Here is a 25,210-nt window from a genome sequence, read left to right as displayed (position 1 = left end):
AAAAACCTCATGCGTTTCAAATCCTGCATAAAATTCAACTCAGAAGAAAATTAAACTAATGTTTTTTCTAATATCTGTCACAAGGCAGACCATCTCATCAGTGTGAAATGTTTGCAGTATTAGAAGTGTCATGGTGATAATAATAGGATAATAATAGTAAAAGTTAGCTTTAAAAATATCAGCATTTTTAATTGAAAGCATTTTCTGGGGAAAAAAAAGATCTTTTATTGTGCTGCTGAATGTGATGGAGTGTAATAATTAGGCTTTTCACTTTCCACCTCTTTTTTCTTTGGCACTCGTAATATATCAAAATTCTTAATTTTGGAAACATTACCAGAGTAGCAAAAGAAAAAAATGGTATGTGTCTCTGCTACCCTGTACTGTTTCAGGTGAGGAGGCATAGCATGGTGTCAGTGTGTCTTGGCCACAGGACAGGACAGGCCTTAGAAGCAAAAAGTTTCCATTTCAAGAATGCATGTCACGTAAGCTAAAAGGGATTATGGCTTTCTCTGCCTGGAGGAAGAAGGGGTTCTGAGTTCTCCCATGAGTTAATAAGACATGCCAAAAATGAGTCAGATAAATCACCAGTTCTTTTTTATATCTCAGAAAAGAAAGAGTGTGTGATATTGCCTCATCAGCCACAACTCTTTTCCTGGGAGATCACTAGTTTTCATTCATAGGTGTCATGGTTTAACCCCAGCCAGCAACTAAGCACCACACAGCCGCTCGCGCACCCTCCCCCCTGGTGGGATGGGGGAGAGAATCGGAAGGGTAAAAGTAATAACACTCCTGGGTTGAGATAAGAACGGTTTAATGATTGAAATAAAATAATAATGATAATGGTAATAATAATAAATAATAAATTGGAATGAAAAGGAAAACAACAAAGAGAGAGGGAGAAACAAAACCCAGGAAAAACAAGTGATGCAACCGCTCACCACCCACTGAGTGATGCCCAGCCCATTCCCAAGCAGCGATCGCTGCCCCCTGGCCAACTCCCCCCAGTTTCTATACTGAGCATGGCGCCACATTGGTATGGAATAGCCCTTTGGCCAGTTTGGGTCAGTTTGGCTGTGCCCCCTCCCAGCTTCTTGGGCACCTGGCAGAGCATGGGAAGCTGACAAGTCCTTTACTAGTGTAAGCACTACTTAGCAACAACTAAAACATCAGTGTGTTATCAACATTATTCTCATCCTAAATCCAAAACACAGCACTATACCAGCTACGAGGAGGGAAATTAACTCTATCCCAGCCAGAACCAGGACAATAGGTCAGAGCACAGCTGTGAATCCTGCAAGCCACTGTGAACATTGCACTAGTTTCTTCTGGGACAGTGGGAAGGAATTGTTTTTTCTTGTCATCAGATTGGCTGCAATAAAGTGTGTTTTGGGGCTTTCTCACAGGGTCTTTGGCGTGCACTTGGAAAAACTCAGCTGTTGCAATATGACAGGCGGTAGGAACATGCTGCAGGTTGTGCTCTTCAGAGGGTTGCGTTCCCTGGCAGGCAGGAGTGCACAGTGACTACAGAGCAATGTATTCGTTGAAATGATGATGAATGGGGGATGAGGCTTTTTAATAGCTTGGGTAGTAAGAGGACGATGCCTTTTCTCCAGGATACTTAACCTTCATAAAATTGGACATAATACTATTTCAGGCACTGCCTGCAACTGTTTAAGAATGAGAGAAGGCACATTACCAGCCGTCCCCTGGCAGGTGATGACGTATGAGGAAGGAGTGATTAATGTACGGTTTGTGATCCTGTATGATTTAGCTGGTGATTCTTAGATGAATTCATAGTTCTAGTGCTCCTTGCATCTTATTGTATCACATCAGCAGCACAGCTTAGCTATGTATACAAAAAGATATTTGATAAATAACAAATAGAGTGCTAAAGGGGCTCCACAAAAGCTATGTTTTTCTTGTCTTCCTTAAAATTTGAGATTTATGGAGTCCTGTGTAAAATAGATTAGCTTGCATGTTTGGGGCATAACTGCACCACTTTGGAGATAAAGGTGACCCTTAGATAAAATGGACAAATATACCAAAATCTTAGTTACAATTGCATACATTATAGACTTTTCTAAAGCCGTGTCAACCACTTTTTTATGTGTCTTCTACTTACAACTTTTACTTGTACAGCTTCAAATATTCTTTGTTTACTAAGTCACTAAGTCCATAATATCTATTTTTTTCTATTTTTAGCATTTATTACAGATACTTTCACTGTGCATGAGTTAGTCTTTAATAGTAACAGTGTAATTAATGCCATATATAAGTATTGTGCTGTATAGGACTGCTTTTAGCAATAAAAAATTTAACCTTCCTTAAAACATCAGAAGGTGCATGGTATTTTCTCTGCACAAGTGATGCTGCCATAGCTACTACCTGTGGCGTTGAACAATTACAGCAGTGAAAAAGCTTACCATAGAAACACCCTAGCAATGAATCACTCCATTCTTCCAGTACTGCAATTTCCAGTCTAGCATAAATCTAATTGCTGGAACACAGGAAACACATAAATGATACCTTGGCATAAACACTGTTTTAGATTATACTAGAAGACATAGAATTATATTACACACAGAAAATACATTTAAGGGTAGCCATCCGAGTTACAGAAATTTCTGCCAGAAGAGATTTTGTGCACTGCAAAATCTTGGAGTACTCGAGCCAGCTTCTTACAACTGCAACACAAACTGGTCTTAGTCTGCTTTCTTTACAATCACAATGCAGATTCAATCCCAGTGAAGATTTTCCATCTTCAGTTGCATTAGCAGAAACCTCTGCTAGAGGTCCCCTTCCCACAAATACCACTGTGACATGAATTTTATTGCTGTTTGAAAAATTATAAAAGATTATGAATATTAACATATTTTAAAACAGTTCAGTTACTCATCTCTTTGACACCTTTAAAAAGAAATGGTAGTGTAGGTACAAAAGGAAAATGAAATTTTAAAGGAATTTGTTCATCATGTACTAGAAGATACTAATTAAATCTGTTGATTTTACATTTTAAATAGTTCAGTAGAAAAACAGTTAATAAGTGTTTATAATCAACTATGTTTTATATCAGTTGCAGTTAAAGATGTGTTAAAGCACTTGTCTCATAGATGATACAATGTCAAACTGACCTAACAATATATGTCATTGATTATGATATTCCATGTTTACATAGATCATATATAAAATGAGTTCTAAGTGAATGTTAACAAAGTCAGGATTTCACAAATCAAATTTAAAAAATTAAAATGAAAGCAAAAGGAAAGCTATACCTGTTTTTGACAACAATGTATCATTTACTACTTTTCTACCCCTGAATGCACGTCAATTCAGTTCAGAGCTTATATAGTGCAGAGAGTACAATTCAATCATAGCTGTGCATCAGCAGGACTTCCCACCTTCTTGCACTCTTTTCTTCAATATCCAACACAAAAAACAATTTGATTACTGACTTTGCATACAAATTCAATACTTTTTATTTTTATTTTGGAGGCATTTGATTTGTATCACATCCTGATTTGTCACACAACAGCATATTTTTGAGTATTAACTTTTCAGGATTACATGACCTTAAGTAAAGCAAGAACTCTTTTTTTTTTTTTTTTTTTTTGCAACGAGGAGAAGCACGTGCATCAAAGAATTCAGAATCAAAGAATTCAGATGTTTTACCAGCTTCTGTAGTTGCTAAGTGGTTTCATGGAGATCTTTGTCTGCCTTAAAGCATCTGCCACTGTGATGTCATGAAACCAGTCATCTGGTTCAGACACAAGCTGAACAGTCACACCATGGTCTGACTCTTCAACACATTAAAAGCTATTGTGTTGGAAATTCAGTCACAGGTAGGAGTTTCAAGAGAAACATATTCTTTGATGTGAAAGCTATTTAGTTGTGGGGGGACCTCAACTCCAGGGAACTGCCTTCCAATCCTGAATCTCTTAAAAAAGCTTTACAAAGCATGTCAGAAAATGGAATCAGTTAACAAAGAAATTGTTCTCCTTTACTAATAGTTGTATAATTCATTTGGCTAGCACAGATGACATTTGTATTTTTAATTTTTACACCTGTAAAATAAAAATACTACATAACCTCAGATTCTATCAAATTCTCATGATTCTAGGGTAATTTATGGTAGAGGTCTCAAATCACTTTTGGACTCCAGGCCCTGTTCTAGGTTAGTCTTTAAGTACCCAAGTCTCCCCGAAGCTTTCTGGGAGCATTTTTCACCTCCTCTTCAGAAGTGAAGAACTTTGCAGCCAGCAATGCAAGAGTGAAAGAGTCTGTTGCTCTGGACCAAGAATAATCAGTAGGGGACCTGCCCCTAGCTTTGATCAGGCATATAACAGAAATGGAGAGAACTGAGGTTCTAGTCAGTACTGTGGGGTTACTTTTTCTTTTTGTCAATAAATTTCTAATATTAAAGCATAAGCAGTCCAGAAGTAAAGAATGGGATTCCAGTTTGCCTTCTTCCATCTAAGCACCCCAAAATTAAATTTCTGATTCTAATTATGCCTATTTGTGTTACAGTGGGTGAAAAGCTGTGACTTTTCAAGAGCACCACAGATTTCAGTAGAGCTGTCCTGATTTGACCAGCTGAACCTAGAAGCCTGGAAAAACTCCAAGCACCTACTGTCATTACCAAATCACTGTGTACCCACAAACAGGATCTTTAACTTTATTCCCCAACCTATTAACTGAGCTGTTGGCATAGTCAATCGTGCTTACTAGCTCTAATGCGCATTTCACTTATAGGAGTATTGATATCAAAGGAAGAAATTTCTGCCTTAATATTGCAGCCAATATGGATTTTGTAACTATGTTTGTTATAAGTTGACTGAAGGAAGTAAACAGGAAGGGTTAAAATGTATTCTTTCCTCTGGCTGCATTAGCCCTGTGTCTTATTTTTTCCATGCCTTTTTTTTTTTTTTTTCAGGCACTCTCACTGCCATTATGTGGTAACTTCAAAACAAACATGTGACCACAAGGCATCACAGTTCATTCTGTGCTTGTTTCTATGGGTAAACAGAGGGCATGCCTATAAAGCAAAATAAAGAGATAATGGTTGTAGAAAAGACACAACTAAGGTTGTTTTCATGAAGATAGAATGAGTAGTAATATCAATACATGCTAGTAAATGGAATAAAAGCCCTGCTTTCCTTGAAGGATTAGCAGTAAGGATGAATCATCCCACCATGTTTTCACTGCAGGTGGTAACAGTGCTAATTAGATTAAAGCTAAGTTGAATATGTCTAATTCTGCTTCCATGATCTCCTCATTCTGCTGTAGACATAGCCTCAAAACTTTATGGCAAAAATACCGATAGACCTTTCAAATCACCATCCTTGCTACTGAATCAGTGGGGTAGAAGTCTTTCTGTCAGAAGAGTCCAGAGTATGTTAGAGACTGAAGCACCACTCATTCCACCCAGCAGCGAACAGCCATATCTGTAAAATATTCAGACATTAGAATGAGACAGTGTAATATCAGATTGTTATTAGAAATTGTTCCAGTACTTTCATTTTACATGGATAGACATCATACCGATGCACACTGGAAAATAAAAAGTGTTTGGAAGACATGAAGAAGCTCGTTTACATTGAAAGGTTAATATTGTCACAGACACTATCTTGCTAAACCTTAGTTATTAGACACCCTGTATCCAGAAAACAATGTAAAATCGTATGTCTGCGTTTTCCACAAAACTACTCTAAATACCACTATGATTAAATGTAAATTATTACATATGTATTTCCAGTCTGAATTTGGGTTACTTTAGTCATTCATTTGTGAGTTCAAGTGTCTTATTTAAAAGAACGGCTTATTTCCATTCCCCTGAAGTCTGCAAGATAAGATAGCCTGTAGAGCCAGACTGACAGAATAACTTCCTGTTATTCTTCTGCATAAATGTAAAGAAATGGATTGGCATCATGATATCAAGGAAGAGAACTGACTCGTTTCTCTGAAGGAAGTCCAGAAGCAAATAACAGTACTGCTAATGATGCTGTGATGCAATGGTTTTTCTCTAACATAAATTCTCCTGTAATTTTCTTTTTCAAGATAGTAATTTACCTTTTGCTGCAAATAAGCCAGATTACCTGGCTTATCTGACCTCTTGAGTGCAAGCTAGAGAGACACTAATTTCATAGCATTTTAAGTTAGGTCTGTTTGAGAAAATGGTACACAAATGGCCTTTTGTACCAATTATAAAGGTCAGCTGCGAAACAGACTTTCTGTTGCATTTTGCATTAGTTTAGCCTGGTGTGTCACCCAGCTATGCTAATTCTCAACAATGGAACAACTCTAACAATTACAGTTCTTGCACGTTTGAAAAATGCTAACACTCAGTTTTACAGCATTTGATTTCACAGTTTTTAGGGCACTTTATATCCTTCATAAGTCATAGCCATCATCCAGGAACGTGTGAAATTCAGAGCTGAGGCAGCAATCAAAGTAAAAGGTCAACCTACAAGACAGAACAACTCAAGCTATTGATAAAGACTATGCTGTAAAAAAATTGAAAGCACACAGTGATTGCTAACTTTTTGCTTCAGTCGATGTTGTCAGTAGTTCTAGTACTCAGCACTTCTCTTGCCCTTCTCATGTTCAAATATTTGTGCAAGCTTAAGCAATTAGTCTTTGTAAGAGGTTTGTGCAGTTTCCTATATGTTATCTTTAATTTGTAGTAGGAGAAAACTGTGGTAGACAGGTCGAGATTTGGTCCTTCAAACACACTTATGTTCCTAACTGCTTTTTGTTTTCAGTTTTTGTGACCTACCTTTGACGTCATTTAAAGAAATAGCTTAGTCTGAATTATTTGTAGATATTCAGATAGAGCCATGGGCAGAGGGAATCTATGAAGTTTTCCTTAACCTCCCACAGTTCAGTTAATGTATAAGCAAAAATCCTGTGCTGCAGGGATTTCTTACTCCTTCTGAGAGCTGGTGGCACCCCAGAGAAAGGATGCAGAAGAAGACAGTGCTGTGGCTTTCTTCTCTCTTACTCCTGACAGTAGAGGAAGTTATCTGGACTACAATGGGGAAGGAAGTGAATCTCAAAGAGATGGGAAGAAAGACACAGACACCCAGAAGCCTTAAGAGACATTTTCTTTTGGAAGTCAAAAAATGGTATTTTGTTGTTGTGGGAAGTCTTTATACTACATTCAACATGAGAATGCAATGCCTGATGGAAGACAATTTCACTACTCTTGTTCTAAGAACCACAAAATCTAGGGTGCTTAGATATTTTTTTTTTTGCTGGATTTCAGCACCGCACATTCCATGCTTACAGTGTAATTAGGTATATCTCCAGTGATGAAACACCACTGTTGGGCTGAGATAAGAATTAGCTCTACACTTTATCTCCCAGTATATGTGAGGTGATTCCTGAAAATCAGTGTTCTTCAAACATGACCTACCAATTCAGTTACATCATGTGACTGATGATTCTAGTCTGAGGGCTGTACAAGGCTCTTCTGGAACTTCCCAGAATCTTATTTCAATTCTCCAGGAGTTATCTATATTAGAGTTAAACCTCTTGTCAGTCAAAGAAACCACGATTGAAAAGGCACAGAGGTGTGAATTACTTTCTGAGGCAGAGAAATTACCCTGGTCATTGGTAAGGAAACTTACATTATCTAGTTTGTGCCAACCAGAAAATTTTGGCTGATCTACCACCTTTCCTAAGCACTAAATTTGTAGAAAATATGGTAAGTGCAATTGCTTGATTCTTTCATGTATCACCTCAAGCTTCAAAATAGGTTTAGATTCAGGTGTTAATAGAAATGAACTCAGCCCACAACATTCCTAGGATTTGATGTTTGACAGGTTACAGCCTCCTATGCTGTATATATAGTCATTAACTTCATTTGACCAGGAGCTTGAAAAAATATTTTCTATATGCAAATGACTTTTAGTTGTATCTCAAGTTATACTTTTTCAAAGAATGTGTAAAAGTCCAGGCAGTGTCCTGCACTGCCATCTTTACTGATTAAGTCAGTGGTGCATTTTTAATACGTTAATTACACCATGACCTGGTACAAGAAAAGTATATTTTAAAATATATATTAGTTTATGTTATTATTTAATCATATTTGCTGTAATGCATAGGCAGAAGGAACAATGGGCTACATTTCACTAGCCACTGTGCAAACACAGAGAATATCTGTCCATGAATGCTTACTGCTTCGAGGCATGATTTGTAGGAAGGAATATTATCTTTTCCTGTGTCACCTTAAAGAATCAGAGAAAAACAGCAAGCTCCCAAGGCCCATGGATAGACAACAAATACAACTAAAAAATTAGAAACTACGTGCAAGCTTTGAACAGGCAAAGTGGAGAGAGAAGACTTTCTCATTAATGTTAAAATATTGTTGTAAAAGTATGGCTCATAGTCACCCCCTTCCATGGAAAAACATTATCATAATACCTGCTGTGTCCCAGTTAAAACTTCTTGTGGCTCTGTTAGCTGTCCAGAGAAAAAGCAGAGTGCATGCCTGTGAACCCAGTTTTGTGTTTACATTAAGAAATGAACAAGCAAGGTACAAATTTTCTTCTGGCCATCACTGAGGAAAAATAGGGTGCACATATAATGTGGAAAGATGGATCCTCTAAGAAAGGTTCAATTCAGATTCTCCTCCATGAAGTTCATTCATTCAGAATTTATCTCTTGTGGCATTTGTGGGTTTGTTAGAAAGGAAGTATCCAAAGGGAATGGTAAAGATGATGTCAGTTCAAAGCAGCTATGGTTTACCTTGTCTCATTTACCCCATGCAACGCTACAGGCTTGGGGAAGAGTGGCTGGAAAGCTGCCAGGCGGAAAAGGACCTGGGGGTGTTGGTTGACAGCCACCTGAATACGAGCCAGCAGTGTGCCCAGGTGGCCAAGAAAGCCAATGGCATCCTGGCTTGTATCAAAACTAGCGTGGCCAGCAGGACTACAGAAGTGATCGTGCCCCTGTACTCAGCACTGGTGAGGCCGCACGTGGAATGCTGTGTTCAGTTTTGGGCCCCCCACAACAAGAAAGACATTGAGGTGCTGGAGTGTGTCCAGAGAAGGGCAACGAAGCTGGTGAAGGGTCTGGAGCAGAAGTCTTATGAGGAGCAGCTGAGGGAACTGGGGTTGTTTAGCCTGGAGAAAAGGAGGCTGAGGGGAGACCTTATCGCTCTCTACCACTGCCTGAAAGCAGGTTGTAGAGAGGTGGGGGTTGATCTCTTCTCCCAGGTAACAAGTGACAGGACAAGAGGAAATAGCCTTAAGTTGTGCCAGGGGAGGTTTAGACTGGATCTTAGAAAATTTTCCTTCACTGAAAGGGTTATCAAGCATTGGAACAGGCTGCCCAGGGAAGTGGTTGAGTTGCCATCCCTGGAGGTATTTAAAAGACATTTGGATGAGGTACTTAGGGACATGGTATAGTGGTGGTCTTGGTAGTGTTAGGTTTATGGTTGGACTCAATGATCTTAAAGGTCTTTTCCAACCTATACGATTCTGTGATTCTGTGATTACAAAGTTGTCAGATTTTCATAGAGCATTTTGTAATTGCTGTTTTTATTCATAGCTTAGGGAGCATTTCATTTTACATGTTTTATAAACATTAATGCTTATATGTAAATGTTACACTGCGTTATGTGCATATGGTAAAATGATCTCCATTTTGCTGAGCTAGAAACAGGAAGTTCAGAGACTGAGTTGAAACTAGAAGGACCTGAGATGGTACCTAGGATTGAAAAGAAGGCTGCGCATTTGAATTAACAGGAGGTATTGGGAAGTAATTGTATGAACAGGGCAAATCACTGTGGGAAGGTGATGATGCCCTGCAAGTTCAAAACCTAACTTACCCTTTATGTGAGTTCTTAAGAGATTCCTGACTTCCAGCCTTGTACATGCACCAGGCTTATGAGAAAGTACCAATGATCAACTCCTTATGATTAAGAATGTTTTTAAAATAGAAAGGGTAACGGGTGCTAAATAGATACGAAGGAAATGCTGAGCCACTGATTATTAGAGTTGCAAATCATTAGAACTAGTGATAATGCAATGAAGAAGTGGTTACAAAAACTTCTTTCTGTAAGTTGAATTCAGAATGGAATAGGAAGAGTTTGCATCTGTGAAAGTTTAAAATAATAAATACATAAATAGAAAATCTGGTTTAGAAACAGAAAAAAAATTATTAGGAAGAAACTGAGAAAGAGAGGAAAGTATAACAAACACCTAGGTTTACACTAACTTTGTTTCTCTTTCCACAGTAGACAGTTCTGGATTTAGATTATAGTCATTATAGTTCAAAATTGTTATGTTGTGTATTTAAAGTAAATGCTGTTATTTTACAAACTATTCAAGATTTTGTTCTTCAGTTTTGTGGTTATCCATCTCCTCATGATCAGTGTAGCAAACTGCAGTTGCTCTGTGAGGAAACTTTGAAATCTTGGAAATGACTAAGTTATATAGTTCTGCAACCTATAAATTCATCTAACATTGAAGTAATGAGCATTTTTGTGTTAAAAGATTGTTTTAAAATTCTATCAGAAATGAGTAATAGTATATAATGCATGTTTAATGAAAACAGTGTAACAAGTGGTATGCTGCCCACCAATGTTCAGTGTTACTGCTTTGGATATGGTGCTCATGAGTCCTGCTGCAAATAGTACATATATTGAAGCAAAGGCTGTTTCAGGCTCTAGGGACTGCTGGAAGCAATTGGAAACTTTCTGTTATAAGGAATTATGAGAGATTTTTCAAAGGACAAACAGAAGCTAGGCAGCATGTGATTTCAGTGAGAGGTGGAGATCTGGCTTCTACCTTATGCTGTTGAAAATGTTTATGTGCTTCCCTGGCCATGTTTCATATAGTGCTGTATGGTTTTTTATTACTATTAAAAATATTACTTTTTTTATTTACTGTATGATTTTTTATTATCAAAACCATAGCCTTTCAACTTTTTTAAAAAATTTTTCATTTCATTTTTATAAATACATTTTAGCAGATGATAACATCTATTTACTATTTTTCCCATGCAACACAAGGAAAAAGAAAATGTAGATTTAACTGAAAAGACTGAGGAGATTGGGGAAAAGCATAGTGTCAGAGCTAATTACAGCCCTTACGATGGACCCAGCCTGACAGACCATTATTTCTGTTCCTAGATGTGGACAGGGAATGGATTGCTGCCCACATAAATTGTTCTCACCAACCATTGCTGGCTGTACTTTTTCCTGAGGGATCCTTAACCATCCACCATTAAGTATTATGTGTCCAGAAGTGCTTGATACCACAATTGTGTATCCTCTTGTGTGACAAGAATGGTCATAATTGTCACAGTACAGGACAGGACTTTTTATGCATCATACTTTTTAATGGATGTGATGGGGAATCCTTCATGTGATGGGGAATCACCTGTATATTCACCATCTGAGTGGAAAATGGAGGTTTAAGGGGGTTTATAAAAGACTCCAGAAGAGGCTTTATGATCCTGAAAAGTTAGATAGTACTGTGTTAGATATTTGAATGAGTACGTTTTAAAATACATTTTAACAATCCTAAATTCCTGAAAATAATGACATCTTTGAAGGTCTGAAATAGATATTCTATAGCGATAATATATAAGCGAATAAGCCAATAAGCGAAAGCTCTTCCTCCTTCATCATTTCCATAAACCAAATTCTGTCTTCCCAAGTCATAACTAACTCAAACACAACTCTAGTAAACTTTCTAAGGTTTAGGTATTGTTTCAGGAGTGGATTCTTGTTCAAGGAAGCTCATATACATATGCTTGATGATAAGATTGAGTAGATGCTCATTGTTGTCTGAGTGGGATGGATTAAGCATCTATTTAACTAAATTTCTTAGTTGGGTCCTGTAACTTAATTTTCTGTTTGAGCTGAACCATTTTGTATGCAATGGTCTCTTTCTTGCGTGTTGGCAGCAGGCAAGTGAGGTGCTAGAACCTTTTTGTCACTCCTGTTCTCCTTTTTGAAGTGGAATCAGAACCTTCCAACTCCAATACTTTTAACCTGGATCAAAGAACTTGGAAATGTGAGCTCCTATTTAGTCCATGCTAGAACCAGTATAACTCCGAGTATAAGCCTGCCTCAAAGAAAATTTAAAGCAAAAGCTTTTTTCCATGAGTGCACCCAACCAATCTGGAAATATTTTCCCTAGGAGTTTTCAAAAACAATTTAGTTCATAAGTGATTTAGACTTGGTTTAAAGAGAGCCTGTCAGTGGTTGTTTATATAAAGAGACGCAGTTTAGAAAGTGCCTTCAGTGAAAGGAAAGGAAATTTAAAGTGAATCACCAGAGCTTGCAGAATAATAATTCCTGATAGTGGAAAAAAGGATTCAAAACAGTAAAGCTGACAAAAGCACTCAGGTCTAGAGAAGACACCGTAATTGAGGAAACCTGGGTGAAAGTGCTAAAGCAGCAGGAAAGCTGAATTGATTTTTGGGAGCTGTATAATACAAGGAAAGATTGGCAGATATATTAGATACTAGAAAAAAGCCTGCTGTGCACGAGGAAGAAATGCTTCCTTTATATATTGTCCTTTGATATTTTTAAGATTATTGATGAGATAAGGTTATCCTTCTGGCTGCAATGAGTTTCTGTGGATTTGGCTATTACACAAAGCTTTCAAAGGAAGATCCTAATCACTTTTACGTTATCCTGGTATTTTCTAGAAAGAGATTTAACAATCTTTGCGTGAAGTGTAATTTAACTTAAAGTTTAAACTGATAAAGTATGATGCTCCTTTCAGTTTCTAGTAATTTAAAACAAAATGGCACTAGAAATAAATAGTAGAAACAACTTTTAAATAAACTGAATTACATCTACTATTTATTAACTGAAGAAGCTTGGGAAACTGTTCCCTCCAACTTCCATAGCTTTGTCCCAGATAATATAGTGAGAGCACTAAAAGAACTTGTGTTGCTAAATATTGAACCCACTGCGACATGTAGTTTTTGACATTCTCAGCTTAGCACTGTGATGATTAAAGGGTGTTGAATGTGCTTCCTTTCAGGGAAGCCCTCTCACATACAACTAGGCAAATGGTATGTACAGTGCTTTCAGTGGGAATCACAGAGCATAGCACTCCCACTTTAGAGATGGAAAAAGCACAGGCATATAGAAAATTATACTCTGCTTTGGAGAATCACAGCACTGTATCACTAGAGTACAAATTATGTCTATGACACTTTGTACAGAGGTATTATAATCTTTTCTGTTAAAAAGAGAATTAGTTTAAAAGTAAAAAACTGTGGTTAAATATAGCTGTGACTATTATTATTGTGTTACAATCCAATCTTCTCTGTGTTGGGCAATATTTAAAAAAACATAAGTTATCAAAACCTCTGTTGGCATCCCAAAGGTGTCAATCTTATACAAAACTTTGATTTCATTAAATCAGGTCACTGATGTAGTACTGATTCAAGGAGAAGAATTTATATTATTGAATTACCAATATCATGTCATACCATGCAAATGCTTCTTGATGATTTTCCTTCCAATTTAATGTCTAGACCAAAGATCAAAGGAATACTTTAACATGGGAAATGGTAATGAAAAGTGTGTCCCTTACCATTTCAGAGGAGGATTCTAAGAATGTCAGAGAACAGTTCATCTTCCCTACACTTTTTTCTTCATATATCATAAGGCTGGTGATGTGAGGTGATGGTGCTCTAGGAGTATTGTTCTTGTCTCTTCCACTGCTTTTCTACACTATTTCTGTCTCTTCTCCCATTTTCTCTCACTGTTTGTGTCATTCTTCCTTCATATGATTCTGGATGGTTAGGTTTTTTTCTCTATCTACTTCTGGAGTTCGTCAGTACTCCAGTTTAAAATCTGAAGCCTTTTTTGATATGTAGGCTTTTTTGATATCAGGCACCATGGCTGCCTGATTTTCTTTTGATGGCTTATAAATCTGCATATGTATTAGCAGATAATGTAGTTCAATAGTAGATTTACAGGGCAAATTGATTAGTGCTGAGGACCCAACATCCCCATTATTCATGTTTCAGGGAGCTTTAACTCACACTAGACCTGGTCTGGCCCCATGGACTGAATGCCCATTAGCAGCTGGAGTACCTGAGGTGTGAGACAATCTTCTGGTGTGGGTTCATCTGAAAGAAATTGATTTCATGTACTCTTGAGACCACTCCACAATGTGAACCAAGGCATGTCAACTGGGGACAACAAGGAGGTTTGCTTCAAAACTGTGCTCTGGATGGGAACTCAAACACTAATATAGACAAATAACACATTTCAGCAAAACACTCTAAATTTGTTTCTAATTTTGCAGTCTCAAAATTCTGATATTTTCTTTGTTTGTTTCACCCATTATTCACTTTCTTCAGCTCATGTATGTAATTATCCAATGACTTTTTCTTGGAGCCATTCACAGGTATACAGTATAGGCAAAAGATATTACCATTCTGATTTGATTTCCCCTTTCATTTGCTCCTTGCATTAGTAAAGGATAGCAGGATATCATGAAATTGTGAAATCCACTTGGGAGGAGAGAAGTCCCTGGTCATTCAAGCATTTATGTGTTTCTTGTAGCCGAGATTAATTCAGCAGAATATGGGACACCTTGTCCTCTTCTTAACCAAGTACGGTGACAGACTGCTTTGAGAGAGAATAAGTCATTTGGGACTTCATATTTCAGTATACTAATTCTCGTGAATTGGCTGTGATATTTTTTCTGTGTGGTTAGATGTTGTATTTTCAAGCTTTGTATTATTTTGTAGAACTTTTTAAAGACTGTTTTCTTTGCCTCATTGGGAATCACTCTTCTTTGTTATTAGAATGTTATGGCATCAATAGTGAAATGTTAGAACATTGCTCATTTTGATAACAATAAACTCCTCGCAGTTTATGAGACCTGTTGTTTTTAATCTTCTCCACAACAGCAAAAGTAAGACTATAAAAAGAAATGGCCAATGTTGACATATACAGCTCGACAGAAGAATGTATGAAAACTGGGTTTTTCACCATACAAAAGGTGAAGACTAAAGTCTCTGTATTTTGGCAGTGGGCAGCGATGATCTGTCTTCTCTTCTATAAACAAACAGAAACACATTTGTTAAGTAGTTTTAATTGGAGATTTCCAGGAATAATTCAGTTTATTGTTGCTTTTTTAATTAGCTGAACTATGTAATGCTGATATTAAAACCATTGAAAGCAGGCTTTTCGATGCTGCACAAACGAAAGCAATCCAGTATCTCATTTACATTCCTCTCCTGGTGTCTGCAGCAGATCTATAAATAGAATAGGCTACACAGAGAAATTTATTATTGCAGCTGATAGCAATTTTCTTTTGCAAAGGTGTCTGGAGGCATTATTCATGAGATTCATTCTGGTAGACTCTCCAGCTGAGATCCTCGCTCCCCAGAACTGCGGGTGGTCAGTTTAGAAACACTAATCAACTGCTACGCACAGATTGTCACAAGACTTACTTATTTCCCTCTTTTAAAAAATACAGGAGTTCTCTCAGCTCCAGATTATTTTCTCTAACCTGATTGCATGGATATTATAAGCAGTGAACAGATTTTTAGAAATCACACGTATTTGACATTTTATCACTGAGCATCCTAATGATTATGCTATTATCTGGAAAAATATAATGACTGTGGTTTGATACAGCTCCCGTCATGTCTTCTGCATTCATACCCACGGGCACATGTGACCTTATCAAGTATAAGACCGACATGTTTCTGTTCAATACTGAGGATGTGTAGTAAACACATGAACTGACCTATCTAGCTGTCATCTAATTTCAGTCATAAAACAAGGGGAAAAATCAAATAAGACCTTTAATGAAATTATATTTATAATAAGTGATAGATGGGAATGTCTTACACTCCTGCTTTTCCTATCTGATTTTGCTTTTCCTACCATATCTGTCATTGTGCTATCTTTGTATACTAAAAAAAAGATAATTCATACAAACAGAATATGCACATTTCTAAATGTTTGTTTTTATCACCCCTCAAGACTGATTACAATGTATTTTTTCCCTTGCCTATTCTAATATTCTTTCTATGACTGAGAACATAAGATAAATGAAAGCAGAGATATTACCTGTTTATTCTGGTTCAATTTCAATATAATCACTACTGTAAGTATTCATATTTCAGTTTTTCTTTACATCCTACTGTGTTGTCACAAGCTATGTGTAATACGTGAATGTACAATTGATGTTTCCATTTGCAAAGTAAACTAGTAACTTTACATTTTTTGTTTTTCTTTACTTTTTTCAGACATAATTGGAGAGCTGTTTTTCTGTAGCAGTTATTTCAACTATGTTATGAAAGCAGCAGCAAAAATAACTAGTGAGACATTAGAAAAGTCACATATCTTACCATGAAAGGAAAGATAAATTAAAATATAAAATTAAATCCAAAAGAACCTGTCAACTCAAGTCACCCATAAAGCATTCTGGCATCTCTAATGCCAGGTACACAAGCAAAAAAAACCAAAGAGAGTAAAACCAAAGAAATGTATTACAACCATAAGTCAAATGTCACTGATTTTCTGTGAGTGTAAAACCCATCCTGGTTTTTTAAGTGTGTTTTGGTACTTATACTTTTTTTTTGTTTTTAATTTAAATTTTTCAGTGATGCAGAAAATTGGTTTTGTGAATGCCCTAAACTCTACTCTGGAAAACTCTGCCAGTTCGCGACTTGTGATGAAAATCCATGTGGAAACGGTGCTACGTGTTTTCCAAAGTCCAGGAGAGATGCTGTTTGCCTTTGTCCATATGGAAGATCTGGCATCCTCTGCAGTGATGGTAAGAACCATATTCTTCATGCATTGGTCATAGTTTCTGTCATTCATAGAAGCTGTGGTAAGAAACAAGTCAAATGCCTTGAAGGCAAAACACTGAAAGTGACCACCTCCCCCCCTACAAACGCAGCCCAAAGTCCAGTCACAAGCAAACAATGTCTGAGCTGAGCACCCTCCCTGCATGTTGTTTCATAAAAATGTCAGCCAGAGAAAGGGAGACGGATCAAAGAAGCTGAGAGTAGACAAGCTAGGAAATACCAGGTAGTGTCTGATGTTTTACTAATTTACCTGGAGAAAAGCTGAGAGAGATTTGACTGAGAGCTCCTTTGGAGAAATTAATTTCTCCTGTAGTTTGATTTTTCCTCTACTTAGGGAAGCATTACTATGTACATTTTGTAAATGAAAGGAGTGTATAAACAATACTTTCTGGATTGTAAAAATACCACCAGGTGCTAAAATTTGATTCATTTCTCAGGTCCAAAAGAGGAACAAATCAGAAGTGCTTTGCTATGAAACAGGAGACAGGATGAAGGGAAATTAATAAAGCTAAGTAAATAGGTCATTTTGACTAATATTATCTAATGAAGGGCTTTTATTCCTCAAGCATTGATTATAATGATTGTTCTAGGTCAGAAATTCCTGTGTGTGAACATCCAAGGTATTCTTTTCCCTTAACGCTCAATGTAGCAAGAAGTAATTATTGAAAAATCTGGGTATGGAAAATAATCACTGGTTCTGAGCTGATTCAGCAGTGCATATGAAGTGCTTTTTAAAATAAATATTAAGCAATGTTCAGGTCGGATCAAAGCATACATTGTCTTTGTCTTCATATCCTATACATCTTTACTTCTTATTTAAAATTTTTATTTCCAAAATTTTCAGTAGATGAACGTTTCTGTTTTATCCAAGTTTTCATCTAACCCTGATAATTGATAGCCAGCAGCAAATATGTAGGCAGGTGTATGAAACATGTATGATACTTCTTTGGCAATCTTTCTTAACTTGCAGTAGCACAAGACATTGGGGCTTCATGTGCTGGGGTTGGTATCTGGGTTAGCCCTTGACAGATTTCTTTTCTTCCGTGCACTTCTCTAATTGGTCTTTGAGTCCATGTAAACTTAATGTACAACATCCTGTGGCAAAGCGCTCCAGAGCTTAAGTATATAGCTTGCACAGAAGTACTTCCATTTGTTTGCTTAACTGCGCCAATTGCTAATGACATTAATGCCTCAAGCTTCTGTGTTAGAACGGATGTTTCAGAGTTGTTCCCTGTTTTATGAATGTTTCCCTGTTCACCTTCTCCATGCCTCTCCTGATTTTATATATATCCTCATTATAACCCTCACAAAATTATTTCTGAATAGTCCAAGTTGATTCGTTCATTTCTGGGACACGAGCCATGCTGTATCTTTAGTCACCCAGGCTGCCTTTCTTTGTTCATTCTCAGTTCCACTGCATCCTCTTTAAAATGAGGGTCCAGAGCTGACTGCAATATGCAAGGTGTGATAATGCCACTGCTTTTATACAGTGGTGTTTGACATTTTTCTGTTATACTCTCTGTCCTTTTCTTAACCATTTCTTCCATTCTATTTGCTTTTATCAGTAGTGATGTTTTCATGAAACTGCTTATTAAAACTCCTAACACCTCTTTTCTTTGAATGCTGATGGCGAGTTCAAAGCCCACCATTCTGTATCTACAGCTAGGACTGTTTCTGTAATCTACCTCAATTTACATCTGTCAACACTGAGTAGCATCTAATGCTTTTTCCCTGTAGTCGTTCAATGAAGCTCTTCTGCAACTCTTTGTAGATAGCTGTCTCTAAATTGAGAGTCTAAGTAAAAATTGAGAGAGCCTAAATTGAGAGAAAGTACACAAATTCGTTAGTTTGATTAGACTATAGAGCTGAAGGCTTTGAAAGCACAGAAAGAATGAAGTTTTATTGAGTGGAAAGGGAAAACTCCTGTCTGGATCATCACTGTAAGCAAGCAAATGGGGGAAGAACACCCAGCTTTGTAGGACAGAGTATAAATCTAAGGTGAATAAGCCCACAACATAAAAAATTACTGAAATATGAAAAATTATTTTATTGAACTGTGTCTTAAGAGTTTAGAAGGAATAGAAATAAACTGAGCACAGACAGAAGTCTTGTTAAGCTGGACTTTGTATTGAAACTTAAAATGAGCTGCCAAAGGCCTTTTTATCACATACAGTAAAAAAGAACAAAGAGGGGAGAAACAGAGCCACAATGCAGCGAAGGCTGGGTGCAGCCTTAGGGATAGCCCTAGCAGCATCAAAGCCATACATTTGGTGAGGTATTTGAAGATAATGATAGATTGCCTAATTACAATGGTAGAACAATGTCAATCATATTAGAAACAGAAGACAAATGAGTGGCCCAGATAATAAATTTGTTAGAAAGAAATAGTCCATAAAATTTAAAGTCTAGATGCATACATTATTAACGAATCATGTCCCATTTAAGATATACAATAATATTGTCTCTACTATTAAGATTAGTAACCAAGTGCATGCTACTAGGTGTCTGAAACACTGAAGAAAAGTTTGTTTCTCCTAAATACTTATCAAATTATAGTTGGTCTTCATCAACAAGAAATGTGCAAGATGTTACAGTGGTTATTTGATAAAATGAATATAGCAAATGTACCAAATACAGCTGCAGATTTCATGCCAGCATTGCTGCTCCTACCAATAGAGATTATTTACAAAAGACAAAGTAAGGATAAATAAAGATGTGGACAGAGGCACAAATGACCTCACTGCTACAGATCTTGCCCATATCAGAGCTCCGATTGCCATCTGTTAAGAGTTGGAAGTCACACTAAAAAGAACATCAATCTCTACAAATATGTAAGAAAAAGTGATAATAAAACTATTGTCTATTAAAAGGACTATTAAAAGTCCTATATTGTCACTATTAAAAGGACTATTAAAAGTCACTACTAAAAGTGACTATGGTCACTGTTAAAAACCAAAACGCTTGGCATGACAAGGTAAAAACACAGCATTTTATGGAGAATGCACAACATTCTAAAAATAAGAAAACTATAGGGCTACAGTAGATATGACAAATAAGGCAAAAATTGAAGGATAGATAGTAACTTCTATTAGACAAACCTATATAATTATGGAAAAACAGACAAGCTCCTGGGACTAACACGGATTTTTCTTCCGTTTCTGAAGCAGATGGAGCATATGCAGTCTAAGCAGGCTGGGAACAATTGCTCTGAGTTTATCTTAGTTACGTTATCCTTGTTTCAGACATCAAGAAAAGCTTCCTAAAAGCATGTCCATTTTTCCAAATATGTATAGCAAAATGCATTATCTCTCACTACACATCTTTCCTTGCTTTTATCACTAGATGACCATGTTATTATGACTGCAAGTTGACCATTATATATTGAAATCTCCTTCAAGAAGCTAGATAGCTAAGGCATGATGGGCCAACAGGGACAGGGGATGACAACATAAGTTAGAAGAGAGGACAGGCTGCGCTGATCAGGCGAAGGACACAGCCAGACAAGCATACTGACCAGCCAACTATTTACATGTGACTGGCCCTTTTTGTCCCTGTATCCCTCTATTTTTCCACACTTGTTCCTCCCCAAATCACCTAACTCCCTCCTTCTCCCCACCTTTGGTTCCTCCCTTAAACATCCATAAGTCCTGTGCTATTCCAAAATGCTCTTCACCTGCATCCCATAATGTGTCCATACCCCATGGCAGTTACATCCCTCTGTCCAAAAGGTGCTCCAGCATTGACTTGTTCTGGTGGGTGTCACACCTGGACACTAGGGCTGAGGGTCTCCTGGGACAGCCCTGGGAGATGCCTGGACAGGGTTTCCATTCCTCTGAATCCTTAATTTGAGTTCCCACCTGCCTTTGGGCTCTGTGCATCTCTGGGATTGTGGAGATGGACCTGTGGTGGGCTGATGGCTCCTGGCACAGGGCTGGGAGTAGCTGGGGCAGGTTATTAATTGAATTCCCCCACCTGCCATTGTCTCTCTGTGCTGCTTTGTGGGTGTGCGGGCGAGCATTTATCACATAACCAAACACTGTTGATTTGAGGAGTTAAATGCCCCCATGACTTTCAACTCAGGGGGGTGGAGTTGCCTGCAACAAGAAATTAGTCACTTACTAAAACAGAAAACAGGAAATATTTAGCAATGCACATCATCAATATGCAACAATTTGCAACAGAGACTATTTCTACATGGGCAGCTTGACTCAATCTCCCAAGTGACTTGGGTTTTTTAAGCTGTACATAAAGGGATCTATATAATTTAAACTGAGCCCAGTTATTGAGCTCTGGCTTTTCAGTAGTTTTGTGTGAAAGCAGCCAACATTCAAGCCCTAGTCTGATAAATTTCCTTTCATATTTAATGTAGTAAAAAGTTGCTTGCATTGTGTTTCTTGCAGATTGTAATTCTCCTCTGGTATTTAGAATCACACTGGTGAATGAAAGTGTTTACAAATAGCACCATTTCAGACCAAATGGTGGAGAATACACATTCTCCAACAGTGCTATGAACTTTTTTTTCTGTAAAATGCTTTTTAAAATACTTCCTATTAGATTTTTCTACTTTTAAAAGTTGGTCAGGAAGACATATCAACAACTTATTATGGAAGCAAGAGCGAATTAGGTTAGCAGTAGAACTGCCTGTCATCCAGGGACCTTTGCCATTTCATAGGATCTAAGACTTAAATGAAAATCTGTGATGCTTGCTCGATCCAAAGAGAAAGCTTGAGCTCAGACAGTTAGAGAGATGTCCATATCACCATACTTCAACTCTTTTAAAATGAAGGAGAATTCTAATTATAATGATTTGAATATAAATGTGGCCAAATCACTGTTATTAACATGAAATAAAAGTCAAATAGTTTCAATGAGCCTAAACTATTAAAAATACTAATGTTGTATCTCACCAAAATAAGCAGAGTTTAGGACACTGTTCTTGTACCTGGAAAAAAAAAAAAAAAAAAGAGTTGTTCAATTGCTACCATCTCTGTAATCACCCTTTATTTCTTTTTTCTATTTTTTTTTAACACTTTCCTCTAAGTACAGACTGGGGGCATTCCCTGGTTGGTACAGAAAACTGATATGGTCTGTAAAATATAAGGCCAGCATGTTTGAAATATCTGAGTGTAAGGAATTTTGATATATAAGATGCAGAAATTTGAAAGAGGAAATATCAGGGTATGATTGTACTGCGGAGTTGTGATGGCCTCCTAAATGTGAGTGAAGCAGAATGGAAAGTTCATTCACCAGGAATGGAAATGAACACCTGGACTTCTAAACTCTTGATGTTGTCATTAATTATATGTTACACAAGAAACTGGGCCCTTTTGGAAAGCTGTTGGTCATAGTATGAAGCATTTTGTTAAGCCAGGAATCAAGAGCAAGCACTTTGTAAGCACAAAGGTAAATTTAAAAGGAGAAGGATTTCAAAGGAATGTGCATTGCTAAGGTGAGTAATTGTGTCAACTGCAGTGTTTTAAACCAAACTTCAGTGTTTTAGTTTCACTATGTGTTTCACATATGAACATATGTGACAACATAAAATGGAGTCCTAACTGAGACATTGTATTTAATAAACACACACCGAAAAGGGCCATCCACAGCATGCATTCACAGCAATCGGTAAGTATGTTCCTTGAAACATTTCTGAGCAACATTTATGGTAATGCTTCACAGTCCAAAGGATTCCAGCAGGTTTTCTGTAGGATGTATTCTCCCCATGTATAAAATTCATTTCAAAGTGCTGAAGTGGGAATAGTCACTTGCTCCAAGATCTGTAGAGTGAAAATCAGCCTGCAAGCAAATTACTTCTGTGCAGCTATGTTTGGCATACAATGTCACCTTCAGAGTTGTTTGGGTCTGCAGACTAAATTGTGCAGTTCAGTGACAGCAGATGCCCAAAGGGAATTTCCTCAAATAAAAAAAAAATGCATTGCAAGGTTTCTGGTCAGTGGTAAGAGACTTTGGGGAATGCTGATCAGGGTTGCTCTTCTTCCTGTTCAAGAGAATTTATTTTCTGGGTCATGTGCTTTTAGCTGAGTCTTAATTTCCCCCTGCCCTCCAGTGTGAGGAATGTCATAAAAATTGTACAAAACACACAGGCACACTCACACACTATTAATGTCACTGCTGTATTACCAGTTTTTCAGGTTCATATTTTCATCCTTGAGCAGTGAAATCACTTTTATTATTTCAAATCTCAGCTTCCAATCAGAAGTACAAGTTACTAGTCCATATGATTACAGAAATAAGCTACGCTATTAGGGCACATGGGCTCCATGACTACTGATACCACAAAACAAATAAAAGGAATACTTAAGTATTTACTGGGGGTGGGGAGGGGAAGGCATACACCTGAATTGCCCATTATGTGGATCACTAAATCCTCATACAATAGTCTTCCAGATGTCAGGAGTCTTCTACTACCAACTTGAACTCTCAGCTGGCACTGCACTGCCCTGCAGCTCCAGCACCCCTTATCTTTTCCTCCTTGCACTTCCCAGAGTTTCTGGTGAGGAATGCGGGTTGCCTATTACAGAAAACAGCTTTAATGTAGAACTAGCAAAACATGTAAACTAAATACACAGAAGCAGGCAATTTCACTGTGTCGTAAGTCAAGCAAGTGAGGCAGAAGAGTGGCTTGGCTGAACAGGGAACTCCTCGTGAAGCTCAAGAGGAAAAAGAAACTATGATCTCTGGAAGCAAGGTCAGGCTTCACAGGAAGAGTATAGAGCTGTGGTTCGTTTATGCAGGGAGAAGACACAAAAGGCCAAAGCTCAATGAGAGTTGAAACTGGCCAGTGTTGTTTCAGATAACAAGAAGTGCTTTTTTAAGTATGTTAATAGCAAGAGGGGGTATAAAGAAAACATTGGACCAATTAGTCATCTGACTAATAGGAAGAAAAAGCAGAGGCATTCAATGTGGGTTTTGCCTCAGTCTTTAATAATACTGATACACCTTGGGCTGCCCAGTTCCCTGAGTCAGAGGACCATGAGTGTGCGAAGAGTGACTTTCCATTTCTGGACCCTGAAATTGTAAGGGACCAGCTGTATCAGCTGAATGTTCACAAGTCCATGGGGCCTGATGGGATGCATCCTAGAGTTCTGAAGGAGCTAGTGGATGTTATGCCAGGACCCCTCTCTATCATCTACCAAAGGTCTTGGGAGTCTGGGGAGTTCCCTGTTGACTGGAGGCTCACCAGTGTTATTCCAATCCACAAAAAGGGCATGGGGGACTACAGGGAACTACAGACCTGTTAGTCTAACCTCAGTTCCTGGAAATATTATGGAGAAGATTATACTGGGTACTACTGAAAGGCATGTAAATACTAATGCAATCATCAGGCACAGTCAACATGGGTGCACAAAGGGAAAGTCCTGTTTAACTAACTTGATATCCTTCCATGATAAGGTCACCCACCTAGTGCATGAAGGGAAGGCGGTGGATGTAGTTTTTCTGGATTTTAGTAAGGCTTTTGATACGGTCCCTCACAGCACCCTTCTGGACCAGTTGCCCAACTGTGGGATGAGCGGGTTCACGGTGTGCTGGGTGAAGAACTGGCTAAAGGGCAGAGCTCAAAGGGTTGTAGTGAATGGGGCTACATCTGGCTGGCGACTGGTCACCAGCAGTGTTCCTCAGGGTTCAATTCTAGGGCCAGTCTCGTTGAACATATTTATCAACGATCTGGATGAAGGAGTTGAATGCACCATTAGCAAGTTTGCTGATGATACCAAAGTGGGAGGTGCTGTTGACTCTCTTGAGGGGCAGGAGGCCTTGCAGAGGGATCCAGGTAGATTGGAGCATTGGGCTATGATTAATGGGATGAAATTTAACAAGTTGAAATGCCAGATTCTGCACCTAGGACAGAGTAATGCCAGGCACAAGTATAAACTGGGAGAAGAGTGGCTGGAGAGCAGCCCTGCAGAAAGGGATCTGGGGCTGCTGGTCAACAGCAGGCTCAGTATGAGTCAGCAGTGTGCCCTGGCAGCCAAGAGGGCAAACCGCACCCTGGGGTGCATCAAACACAGCATAACCAGCCGGTCAAAAGAGGTGATTATCCTGCTGTATTCAGCGCTGGTGCGGCCTCACCTTGAGTACTGTGTGCAGTTCTGGGCCCCACAATTTAAGAAGGATATGAAGGTCCTTGAATGAGTCCAGAGGAGGGCAACAAAGCTGGTGGAAGGGCTGGAAGGAAGGTTGTATGAGGAGCAGCTAAGGACTTTGGGCTTGTCTATTTTGGAGAGAAGGAGGCTGAGGGTCGACCTCATTGCTCCCTACAGCTTCCTGAGGAGGGGAAGTGGAGAGGGAGGTGCGGATCTCTTCTCCCTGGTATCCAGTGACAGGACACATGGGAATGGTTCAAAGCTGCGCTAGCGGAGGTTTAGACTGGACATCAGGAAGCATT

General features: G+C 38.2%; 1 protein-coding gene across 1 annotated transcript in view; it reads left to right on the top strand.

Annotated features, from left to right (window-relative positions):
- The window catches only part of EYS (eyes shut homolog), a 951,425-nt gene that overhangs the window by 870,086 nt on the left and 56,129 nt on the right, over positions 1–25,210 (top strand). Inside the window, exon 42 of the mRNA XM_075497152.1 lies at positions 16,600–16,772. Coding sequence (XP_075353267.1) covers positions 16,600–16,772 — 173 coding nt within the window. The remainder of the gene's footprint in view (positions 1–16,599; positions 16,773–25,210) is intronic.

Source organism: Mycteria americana, chromosome 3, assembly GCF_035582795.1.
Source record: "Mycteria americana isolate JAX WOST 10 ecotype Jacksonville Zoo and Gardens chromosome 3, USCA_MyAme_1.0, whole genome shotgun sequence".
Lineage (NCBI taxonomy): Eukaryota > Metazoa > Chordata > Aves > Ciconiiformes > Ciconiidae > Mycteria > Mycteria americana.
This window is presented reverse-complemented; position numbering and strand designations above follow the sequence as displayed.